Source organism: Engraulis encrasicolus, chromosome 9 (genome assembly GCF_034702125.1).
Source record: "Engraulis encrasicolus isolate BLACKSEA-1 chromosome 9, IST_EnEncr_1.0, whole genome shotgun sequence".
NCBI lineage: Eukaryota > Metazoa > Chordata > Actinopteri > Clupeiformes > Engraulidae > Engraulis > Engraulis encrasicolus.
In genome coordinates this window covers 21974134-21986345 of record NC_085865.1, presented here as the reverse complement: position 1 = coordinate 21986345, position 12212 = coordinate 21974134, and the positions used below count along the sequence as shown (strand labels likewise).

The 12212-nt window shown below is 40.8% G+C and overlaps 2 protein-coding genes across 2 annotated transcripts; both read left to right on the top strand.

The window, feature by feature from the left end:
- The first annotated feature begins 4978 nt into the window (after positions 1-4978).
- On the top strand, positions 4979-6785 carry LOC134455066 (E3 ubiquitin-protein ligase TRIM17-like). The gene is made up of 3 exons (XM_063206124.1): positions 4979-5327; positions 5761-5856; positions 6328-6785. Exons 1-3 carry the CDS (start codon positions 5016-5018, stop codon positions 6778-6780), a joined length of 861 nt encoding a protein of 286 aa, XP_063062194.1. The 5' UTR covers positions 4979-5015; the 3' UTR covers positions 6781-6785.
- Positions 6786-7251: 466 nt separating this feature from the next.
- On the top strand, positions 7252-10091 carry LOC134455065 (uncharacterized). The gene is made up of 3 exons (XM_063206123.1): positions 7252-7262; positions 7394-7530; positions 7712-10091. Exons 2-3 carry the CDS (start codon positions 7401-7403, stop codon positions 8938-8940), a joined length of 1359 nt encoding a protein of 452 aa, XP_063062193.1. The 5' UTR covers positions 7252-7262; positions 7394-7400; the 3' UTR covers positions 8941-10091.
- The last annotated feature ends 2121 nt before the right edge of the window (positions 10092-12212 follow it).

The window sequence follows — 12212 nt, the reverse complement described above, 5'->3', positions numbered from 1 at the left end:
CTATCCATCTTTGGTTGTACTGAGACAATGGGCGAACAACTTCAACGGGCCTTGGCACAGTACATTTTTAAGTGCCTTTAACCCAGTTGATGAACTCTGCATAAGGCAGCCGTAGCCTGTACTTGCTTAGTCTCACACACACCTGTTCTCTTTTTGTTCCTGGAACATGACATTAGGCCATCCTCACACAGTGATAATGGTTGGATTCGAACTGCCAACACTCTGAACCTAAGACCAGTTGCATTTGCAATCTTGTGGGCCAAATGAAATGATTCCACGAGCCAGATATGGCCCCCGGGCCTGAGTTTGACATCCCTGGTATAGAGCCATGGGAATCCGAATATAATCATACATCATGTGGTTTTAAAACTGTATAGTTAGGCCTAAGCTAGCACAAGGCAATTGAGTTAAAAACACATGACGGGTGACCATCTTATTTGTTTGTGAGCCTATCAAAAAACTGAATCACAAAGTAATAAACAGACCGGTTGGTAAATCTGGCACCTTTTGGTTTCATTTGACCGATTGAAAAGAGGAGTCACTGAAAAGGGTTTTTCCAGCCCTACAGCTACCTGTATACTTGGGCCTGTTTCGGTTTTGTATGTAGTTTATGACGGCCTACTGCACCCTTACCAAGAAAGGCTTGCTCCCACTCAAGAAGGAATGAGCTGCTGGCCTTCCAATTAGTTCATTTGCATTAGCCATGCCAGTTATGCATATTGAAGATCATGTGGGGAAAAAAGCTTATTGCTTCCTCCCATCAGCATTAACCTCAACCTACGCAACCTACGTAGCTTTTCTGTGGGTGAAACCCTCTTGTATCCCACTGAAGAAAATAATATCCCACTGAAGTCAGTTGAATTGAAAGGTGTGTTTATAATGGGATGGGAATATATTTTGTGTGAATTTGGAAAGGAAAAGAAAGGAAGTAAGCACTTTTGAAATCTGGATTTAAAACCAATGGAGTCCTTGATTTAGATCAAAGTAAACCAAGGCAATTGGCACAACTCAATTGATTTCACTTCTGACAGCAGCTGATATTACTTTGTTTTTTACTAGAGAAGGAGTGAAGTCACTTCTTAGTTCTTAAATACTCATTCGCTGTTATCAAGCCATTGAGCAGTAGAACTGGGCTACATTTCAGCAGTAGCCTACACAAGTCCAATTTGAGAGGGATCCAGGGATCCAGGTTCGAGTCCAGATTGTGTCATGTCCCAATCCTACCCTGTATCTCTCTCCCCATCATTTCCTGTCCACATCTGTCCTCATTCCTGTTGCAAAAAGGCAAAACAACCACTCAAAAAAAGATCAACTTGGTTTGACCAATGAGAACATGCCCTTGCACACAGTGACTGATAAAGAATGAAAGAGAGATATAGATATCTGCATCAATGACATCCTTGGCATTTTGGCAGCATCTCCAAACTACATAGCCATAGCCTTTTGTTGCCTGCAGGTTCTTCAGGCAGCCTTCGTTAAGCCTTTTGTGCTTGCTGCTCAAAAAATTCAAATACATCATATCAGTAATCCAATACTATTACATAATGTAATATGTGACGCATGCGCTGAGTGGCTGATTACCAAACACCTGTGCTGCTGGGAACTAATTGGCATGCCTAAATTCAGCATTTATATAACATTTGCTACGTGTACATGATGTTTTTGAATCGGATCTAATAGATCGGATTTAAGAAGATCGGATTAAGTGTTATTTTGCGCCGTGTATACATGGCAATTTCACTTAAATGCGATTAAACGTCTGGGGAAAATAAAGCATTGCGATTGGACTGAGGACGCACGTGCTGAGTGAGCCAAATAAGGCGTGGGGGCGTGGTCGCCAAACCTCCGGGGAACTACTGGGACACAAGCTTATCTTCAGCCCGAAAATGAATTCCCTCAGTGGACTCAAGGCTGGTAAAATCCCCTTTGGGTCTGGTTCTTTCAAATGCTAGTTAGCACCTTCCTAGCTTAGAAAAACGAACTGGTGAAAGGGTGATGTGGAGTAACTTTGTTGTGCTTAATTACTTCGTGGGGCACTTTTACATCAATATATGGAAGCCACAACATTTATAGTCGCTTAGGGACTTTAAATTAAGCAAAACTTTCATGTGAAAATCAACAGGAAGTGCCGCCATCTTTTTCTCACTGACAAAGAGCAGGGCTCTTGGCGCCATCGTGTGGTCAACGAGCATGCGTGGAACGACCGGATTTATTGTAATTCTGATTAAAAGGTTACATGACAGAGGAACGTGTTTAATCGGATTTAAAAGAGGAATAAACCACCCACTTTAATCGGACTTAAGTTTAAATCGGAATAAACTTAAATCCTGTTCGGTAAGTGTTTACATGATGTTTTTAAAGTGGAATTAAGTTTTAATGAGATTTAAAGTGAGTTAAATCGGATTTAAATGCCTCATGTAAACGTACCAATTGTGGCATGATTGTAACAAATATGTTGACTTAACAGCTTTGTGCATGAAATAAAACCTATTCCACCCTGTCAGTATCATCATGCAGTTCAAAAAGACGCTTTTGCACACCTCTGTAGTTGGGCAGGTGCGTATGATATTATCCCAGTGGGGTTGTCATTCAAGTGTAAAGAAATCCCGCACACTGTCCATTCCACCAACAAACTTTAATACAAAGTTTCGGTCATCCGACTTTCTTCAGGTAAAGGAAGAAGGTCGGATGACCGAAACGTGAAGAAGGTCGGATGACCGAAACTTTGTATTAAAGTTTCTTTACACTTGAGTACAGGGCTCTTAATCAATGTTTTTCATCACTAGCAAAAATGACCAGTAGATGTTAATCTTAGCCAAACACCCACTCACTAATGGGTCAATATGGCTAGTAAGTTGGTCTTCACTACCAGCCAAACTGAAATTCCACCAGCATTTGGCCGGTTGACTGGTGTTAATTTACAGCCCTGCTTGAGTATCATCATACACAAATGTATACACCAATAAGAGATGAAGAACACCGTGTAACAGCTTATACTCACACATTCACCCTTATGGACAACCCCATGAAATGTTTAAGGATAGAGCATTGTAAATGTTATATCCAAAAACAAACTGTAAAGATCCCTAAGCATATTGATTACTGTATGTACTTACAAACTAAATTTAAACAACATGTGCCGCATACCTGTATAAATGGTGCTTACGGGAAAGCTTACAGTAGGCCTAAAGGGTTTGAAGGAAACTAACACTTCTCTACATTTGCTCCTCTCTCACCGTACACACCTGCTTGCAACTCTATCCTACATGTTTCGTGTAAGTATTTCACAATGCAGAGGGATACATTGCACATTACATTAAAGAAATGTGTGACTAGTATGAGAATGAGAAAAAAGTGTGGCATTTTGCCAGCCTATTACCGGATGATATAATACGATACTATTACATAATTTGTCTGTGCAGGTGCGGCTGAGTGGCAAGCACCTGTGGATGAGTGAGCATCTGCCATCTCCTGCCCTGTATCTCACATCTCCCATCCAATTGCAATCCACATTTGGCAGAGTGAAAGGTCACCAATAACTAAGCTGAAGACGTGTAAAGATTTAGGCCTACATTTGGAATTATTTACACATATATGGATTTTTTTTTTGAAAATACATTGGCTTTGGTCTGTCACTTCACGTAAACTGAGTTTTAGAAAAAACATTCCAAACCTCCCATATATATCCCATTTAGGGTGCTAAGTCCTCTTTTTCATGTGGTGCAGCCAAGATACATTTAACACAGTATGTTTCAAATATTCATGAAAAATAAAAAATAGACATGAAACCAAATGACCAAAACATAAATTATAATCATTAAATAATAATCATAATCATAAAATAAACACGCTCAAAGAACATTTTGAAATCAATCAAAAACCATTGCAATGTGGAATGCGATTCATACAATGTCTATGTTTACATGTCTATCTTTTATGTAGCCTATGCCAATGTGGCATTGGGTTATTTATTTTTTACTATCACTGCTCCTACGGATGGACCAATTTCATGATGCAATATTTTGCAGAAAAAAATAGAATACTCTAAAACACAAAATGTATGAATAATCAGACTTAATTTCCTACCTTACAAGTATGGCTGACACTTGCAGGTGGGAGAACCTTGTACTGTATGTGAAGTGAGTGGGCCATATGACCTCTGTGTGCACATGACATGAAGCAATGCTCACTGAACAGGCATCATGCTTCAGTGTCACCTTGTTGTGGAAGCAAAACTGAAAACATAGAAAACTCCTCTTCCACTCAGTGATGTGGTTTTGTTTTTGTGTTTTTTGTTTGTTTGTTGGTTTGTTTTAGCATTGTTGTTTTTGTTTGTTCATTCTTGTTGTTGAATAAAAAAAATAAAAAGAAAAGAAAACTCCTCTTTCAAATGGCCCGTGATGCTGCTTCAAACGGAGGCGATGTGTCATGACATAGGCTACTGTATTTAGCACATCCCCTAAATAAACAATATCATTTAGCAATCACCACTTGAAATGTACCCGTCATTGGCAGGTGGACGGGTGTTTTTTTCCATCCCTGACACACACACACACACACACAGACACACACACACACACACACACACACACACACACACACACACACACACACACACACACACACACACACACACACTTAGGCCTAAAGAAAAACAGTTTGAAATGTATGTTTATTCACATGCCATTTACACTTTGACAATAATTTGTTAACACTATACATTACTTAATCATTAATACATAGGCCTTTGTGTAAATTGATCTATCCATTTGGTCACTTGCTACACAGCCAAAAAAAACATTATGAGTAAATAGCAAAGTAGTGAGTATATACCAAAACTATAATGAGTTCGACAGAAGCCAGGTGTGTCTGCTACATCACAGAAGGAGGTGCATAGGAAAAGGGGAGGTGCCCTTATACTTCATGCAGGTGAAAACAGAAGCAAAGAAGTTCACTTCTCCAGTTCGGCCCTGGACTTTCCCGCAGCCTGGCCTGCCCTTATCCAACGGCGGGAGATGAGCTCTACTACCAGTGGTTCGCGGCGGTCCTCTTTGGCGTCTGCGGCATTCTCACTTAGCTCAGCATGGACAAGAAGCTCCACAGCCTCCTCTCGGCGTGCAAGCTCCCCAGGTTCGCGGCCTGCTAGCTCCGCAAGCTCCACAGGCTCGGCAGCTTCGGCAGGTTTAGCAGGCTGCAGCCATGGGGAGAGAGAAATGGTTATCTACTGCGACACCTGCTCGCTGCCACTATGCGACGAGTGCTTGGAGGGTGACACACACCCTGGACACAACTTTAAGACAATAGAGGAGGCATGCCAAGACCAACAGGTGATTTGACTATTATTATTTTATTTATTTATGTGGGGCCAATGTATGTATGTGTGTAGGCCTATGTGTGTATGTGTGTGTATGTATGTATGTATGTATGTATGTATGTATGTATGTATGTATGTATGTATGTATGTATGTATGTATGTATGTATGTATGTATGTGTGTATGTATGTATGTATGTATGTATGTATGTATGTATGTATGTATGTATGTATGTATGTATGTATGTATGTATGTATGTAGGCTATGTATGTATGTATTTTTGAATTTCTTATTAAGTATTTTACGGTACCTACAGTATATGTAGCTCTCTCTCAAGTTATTGTAATAATTGTAAAAGATAAAGAAAAAATGTAGACTGCTACATGTATGCTTTGAGAACTCGCTGTAAATAATTGATATTATTGCTATCTATATCTGTTTCTCTAGAATAAACTTGCAGAGCAGTTACGTTATTTACGGGCCAAGCTTGCTGAGCAGGGAGACATTCAACAATGGACGAGAAGACAAAAAGAACACCTTGAAGTAAGACAGGCTTATCTTTACACTTTGATTGGCATTTCATATTTCTTCTGTATGCATTGAACATCATTTTTTATTCATCTACTGTACCTCTTTTTATTTGTTGCCGTTAAAAAAAATGACATTCCTCAACCCCTACTGTAACCCCCTATTTTCACAGTCAAAAGGGCAATGACCAAATTTGAATGTGCCATGATAAAGCAAAGATTGCAATAATGCGGTTTATAATGGTAATTAAATTCTCATATTTTGAGCAAACAGCAATGCATTCCAACCCAAAGGTAGAATGACATGTTCAACAAGGCTACATATTTTGCAGTTGCAAAGCAGCATTTTTTAAATATTCTCAGTCCCAACCTAGCCATTCACACCACAACAAGTGTGTAACTGTATGGAAAGATAGTATGCGTCCAGTGTTTTACCAAAGCTCACCAAGTCTAAACAATACTTAATCTGTCACCTCCACTTTCTCAGGGGGAAATCAAGCAGGCGCGCGATCACCTCAACAGGCAGTATGAGCAGCTCACGACCCTGCTGACAGGCAATGAGGAGCAGGCCATGCGGCTGCTGGACGTCCAGAGGGATAGCCAGAGGAAACCTCTGTATCGCCTGCAGGAGGACACCGAGAGGTACAACACCCAGGGGAAGAGACTCCAGGAGCAGATAGCGAGCTTGAAAGACCGCATCAAAAGCACATCATCTGCTGACGGACAAAAGCCATCGGCATCGTATTACGCAGACATACTGGTAAGCCTGGAAGCATTTTCTACAGTAGGCTATATAGTAGTGGTGTCAACAATAATCGATTCGGCAATACATCGCAATGCGGGGCAGGACAATTCAATTCAATTCGGCAAGTGCCATAATCGATGCGGCATACTTTTTCAAGTTTCAATTACTTCTGTGTATATTTCCGGAGCAAGTTAACATTTAATCAACTTATAGCAATTCAAAGCATTGAAAACTGTAAAACTGATACAAAAAAACAGCCAATAAAATGTTGTTCAGTATCTGACTGCTTGTACTGCCTCACGACTGATGAAACATTTGCCTTTGCTTTAAGTAGAAAATGTAATGCATTGCAATGCATTGTAGAATCGAATTGAATTGATTTGAATCGAATCGTTACCTCCTGAATCGTAATCGAATCGTGAGGGCAGTGCCAATACACACCACTACTATATAGCATTTGTCATGTATACAGAATATGCAGCATGTTTTTCAGAAGTGTATTTATCTCTATATGAAACTGTGTCTCACCGTCACTGAACACACACAAAAAGTCTGTGACATGTCTTCGTATAGGAGAATAATCATGTCATACCTATGGCATGTTGCACCTCATGTAACCTGTGTATTTTATTCTTGTTTACTTCACAACAGGGGGAAATGCAGGCGCATAAAATAAGGTGTGTACATTTTTGGTCAATATCAACAAATGTCAAAATCAACTCACTGCAGGTCAATGAGACCAAGTTTTATCATTTCCATCTAGGTAGGTGCACTGTCCTGACACTGTCCTTGTGTTATGTTATTTTAGTGTCGACATGTGCAATGAGTTCTACGCTAAGGCCACACCCAAGCCCAAGATGGACAAGCTGAGGATGGAGGCGCTGGAGAGATCCGTTCAACAGGTCACCGAAAAAGTTGAGGAAATCTTCCCTCGACCGTGGGAATGTAAGTGAAAAATGTCAACAAAGATTGTTATGATATGCTACATCATGCCCTGCTGTGTGTTTGGATTATTCAGCCATGGCTGATTAGAAAGGACAGCGAAACTATTCATGTGTTCATACATATTCATAATCTTCCTTCTTACTCAATCAGTAAACAATGTCATTGTTTTTTTTCCTTTCAGTCTACCAAGACATCACCTTTAGTAAAGACAATGCAGCCCAATTCCTGATTTTCTCCGATGACGGTACAAAGGTCACTTTAACTGGTTCCAGCGCAACAACATCCGTCGTCCTGAAGCCTGAGGAAAAGCCAGTCCACATCCTTGCTAAGGAGGCCTTCAAAGAAGAGGGCCGCAAGTACTGGGAGGTGGACATGCGAGGCTGCGGTGACTGGGCAGTCGGTGTTGTGGAGCTACCCCAAGGCAAGAAGCTGCCCGAGCACACAAAGGGAGAACACCTGGGCCGGGACAAGAGCTCATGGATGCTAGAGTCCATCGGTGGGGAGTTAGAGGCCTTGCACAACGATGGCCTCATTAGGTTGAAGGAACAGGACGTCCAGATTCTCGGAGTCTATCTGGAAATTGCAAAGAAGGGCAAGTGTGACTTGACCTTCTACGATGTTAGTAGCCTTGAGGTTTTGTACAAGTACTGCCTTAGCACCAAGAAGCGCTTATATCCTGTCTTCAGTCTGTTTCACCAGGCAGATGAGACCCCATGTCTATCTCTACGCCATTTCGGACTTAACCCTGAAGCAAGAAATGAATCAGACCCAATTTTAGTACACCCAAGGAGAAGCACTGGCCGGCCAGATGCAGAATCTATTGAATTGGCATCTATGTTAGCATTGTCCTTTGAAGCTGAATCTGCAACTCTAGAATCGTCCCCTACAATTGAGCCTGTTCCAGAATCGCCCCGTGCATCTGAGACTATTCCAGAATCCCCAGCAAATTCTGAAGTAGAGTTCAGTAGTTCTACTCCAACGTCACTCTCTGCATCTGAGCCTGTCCCAACAACTCCAACAGATTCCGTAAGAATGTCGACCAGTTCTACCCCTACTCCAGCATTGCTTACTGAATCTGAGTCTGTCCCAGAATCTCCAGTAGATTCTGGAAGAGAGTCAAATAGTTCCACCCCTACTCCAGAATTGCCCTGTGCATCTGAACCTGTTCCAGAATCACCAGTAGATTCCGGAAGAGAGTCAAATAGTTCTACCCCTACTCCAGCATTGCTCACTGCATCTGAGACTGTCCAAGCATCTCCAGCAGCAGCATGCGAGCCTATTCCACCATCTCCAGTAGATTCAGGAAACGGCTCAGCTGGATCTACCCCTGCATCTTCTCCAACATTTGACAAGAACCAGAACTGGAAAAGAAAGTTTAAAGGGTTCTTCACTCGGCCGTCTCGAAAATAATTGTGGCACCTCTACATTTATTCAAGTCTGTCTCTGAAGGGATAAGTCAAGACAGCTCGGCACCTTGTCTAGAGTATGTTAGACCTCATGTGGTAGCCTATTCAGTCTCTCTGAATGCAGAGCTGAAATCTGGTGCATTAAGTTCTAAAAGACAGACCAAGCTTACTGTTGCTAAAAAACATTATTTATTGTTTGTTAATATATTCATTTCAATTTCGAAAGCACTTTTGTATTGCACCTTTTGTTGGGTTCACATTGAAGTATCTAAGCAAATCTAGTTTGCACAACGTTATTGGTACAACCTTAAACAGGCGTACAATTGTGATTTACGCAGAACAAGAGAATATGTTCTTGCGTCACACTAAATTACAGACATGTGTCTTATTGTTATTGATAAGACCTGGCTTACTTGTTATAACAATATGTCTTTGTATTTGTCTTTTTTAAAATGTACGTTAGTGTTAAGACCCAACCTTGAACGGACATAATGATTCATAGGAAGAGTGTGTGAAACATAGCTTGCCTATGTTAAAATGTTCTTGAAAATTATTTATGAAATTGAATAAAATGTGTACTATTTAATGATGTCGTTGTTATGTATCTCAAGGATCAGCAAAATCCCAAAGAAACTAAGGACTGCTACATCAATACTTACATATTGTACAATGTTATTTTGCTATATTGACAAAGAGGCCTGTTACGTTGGACATCCTCCCGCCACACAACGCCATGCATTTAATCTCCAAAAATGTCACTTCACATAAAGAAGCGAAGGCCGCCATTTTATCCCCCTGCTGAGAGGGTTTTTAGTGCTTGTTTAGTCCTATTGCACATAGTGGCAACACAATTAGGCAACGGTACAATAAAAGACAGTATTTATAATATACAGAGGTCAAAGATGTACCATGTGAAAACTGGCAGAACAAAACATTTGGAGGATGCACACTAAAATGCCTTTGTTTATATTTTACACTTTCTTATGGTAGTGGAGGTTATGATGTATTTCTGGAAATGTAATATATTCACATTAAAGCACCTTTTGAGAATCTAATGGATAGATACAGTGAATATGCTATATATTTGCAGACCATTTGAGATCAACTGTGTCTGATTATCAGTTAACTCATGTAAGTCTTTGTAAGACATACCTATGCCTACTTCAATTATTTTTGTCATACTTTTTACAGCTCAATAAAGTGTATGGGAAAATACAAGGCTGTTATGTAATGTTTATGGGCGTTGGGCATGAAACTCACTCTGCTAAACACCCCACAACCTCTTCAGTGCCCTAGATACTGGCATGCCGTTAAGATATCATGCACCCATAGCTGGCATTGAGCCATGCTCGGCTTTGATATGTTCAGTATAGGACACTTGTGTTCAATGTCCCAGGATATTTGGTACTAGAAATATCCTCTGTCTCTTTTAGTGTATTTGTATCATTGTTTATTTGTTTTACAACTCATTTTTATCTGTTTAATTTGAAGTGCATTTCCAGTATATGATGCAGCTTTACCGTAAGTGAAGCCTCTGGCTGTACTTTAAGGACCTGGTTGCATAACTGTTTTGGAATGAGACCCGACCACTTGCACTACTTTAAAATTCAACACCTGCAGAGAGCGAGACACAGCCCTCGCATAACTGCAAAGATAATGAGAGGAAAGATAGCTCGGAGAACGCGGAACATGGAATTGGAATATATTATCTTTGAGTTATGGTGCTTTTGCCGTGTCTCTAGATATATAGTGAAAAAGAAACATACTTGAATAACTAAATCAGGGCATTTTTTGTTAAAGACAATTGATTTACAGGCAGTGTTTAAATTCCTCATAAGAAACTATACGTTTTAACAGACTTAGTTTTGGTCACATCAACGTCAAGAGCAAGCATAAGACCTGAGCATCTCTTTGATAATCTTGACACTTCTTCAGTTTTCCTCTGATGTGGGAACGAGGATTGAAGCGTTGTACACTTTTAACTACATTAGGTTTATATATATGTTGGAGCGCAAGTGCAGCGTGCAGACCACCATTTTTTCTATTGTTCCATGGCCCTCCATCATGGATCTTGGTCTGGGAAGAGTGCCTATGAGGAGCACTTTTTTCATTGTCAGAGAATAGTTATTAAGCCTTTTGTAGTCATGCTTTCAGCTTCTGATAATCACCACTTATCCATACTTGCATGCTCACTTTGGCATGACTCTGTTATTTGTCTCACTGATGTCTATGGGCTGACTTTCGACCACAGACCTGACCTGTCATCTTCTTGGTACTTCTGTATAGTAGCCTATCATATGTGATCCACGACTAAAAAGATATTATTCTGTGCACCCACTAACTGTAATCCAGGCGAACATGGCTGACTACTTTCACCTCTGTTTAGGTCATGGTACAATGCTGTGCCTGTCTTTGTCCTCAGTCAACCATAAAGCCACTTTACTCTCAGTTTTGCCTCTGTTTAGATCATGACACATTGCTATGCTTATCTTGAGCCCAGTCTCGCAGAAAATCAACTGTAGCCTATGCTTTGTGCTGCTACGATATAGCCTCGTTTTTCGTGGTTGGGCAACGCGCGCTGTCGTCGAGAGTGGGTGAGAGAGAGGGCGAGAGAGAGCGAGTGTGAGAGAGAGAGACCACCCGAGCAGCGTGTATTCCGGTAGGGGAGCACTGTCGTTGTGTCAGCTTCATGCCATCTCTCCCTTCCTCCAACATTGTCCCTAACCTTAACCCTTAACCTAACCCTAACCCTAATAACCTTAACCCTAAACTTAACCCTAAATCACTTGTTTGAAATGTTTGATTACCGTCGTTTCCAGTTAGCCTTCACTCACGGTTGATTGTTGATGTCCATCCACATTATTCTTCCAATTGTCAACCCCAATTGTCAATTCCCCCTTTAGTCACCCAACCACAAGAAACGAGGCTATTCGTAACGGCACCACGAAGCTTAAAGTTGATTTTGTTCTGTTGTTCTCGTTAAGACTTCACGAATGGCCCGAGATACAGTTGTTATCTTTCCTCTCAGTCAACTACTATGCATTCTCTCTCTCTCTCTCTCTCTCTCTCTCTCTCTCTCTCTCTCTCTCTCTCTCTCTCTCAATCATTAGCAGCAGCAGTAGAAAACATTGGAAAGCCTTATTTTATGATTACCGCCAACAATTGACATCCATCAGCATTTCAACACACCACTCCACAATAAGATACGTCCTGTATATTCTTTTATTGTACAACAAAGCATTTAATTTAATAACCAACAAATAATTACACCGTATT

Bases quoted from the DNA above. Each gene is read 5' to 3' on its own strand.
- LOC134455066 (XM_063206124.1), top strand. From the start codon at position 5,016: ATGAGCTCTACTACCAGTGGTTCGCGGCGGTCCTCTTTGGCGTCTGCG. The intron at 5,328-5,760 runs GTGATTTGACTA...CTGTTTCTCTAG, and splicing joins AGGCATGCCAAGACCAACAG to AATAAACTTGCAGAGCAGTT. The intron at 5,857-6,327 runs GTAAGACAGGCT...CCACTTTCTCAG, and splicing joins GACAAAAAGAACACCTTGAA to GGGGAAATCAAGCAGGCGCG.
- LOC134455065 (XM_063206123.1), top strand. From the start codon at position 7,401: ATGTGCAATGAGTTCTACGCTAAGGCCACACCCAAGCCCAAGATGGAC. The intron at 7,531-7,711 runs GTAAGTGAAAAA...TTTTCCTTTCAG, and splicing joins CTTCCCTCGACCGTGGGAAT to TCTACCAAGACATCACCTTT.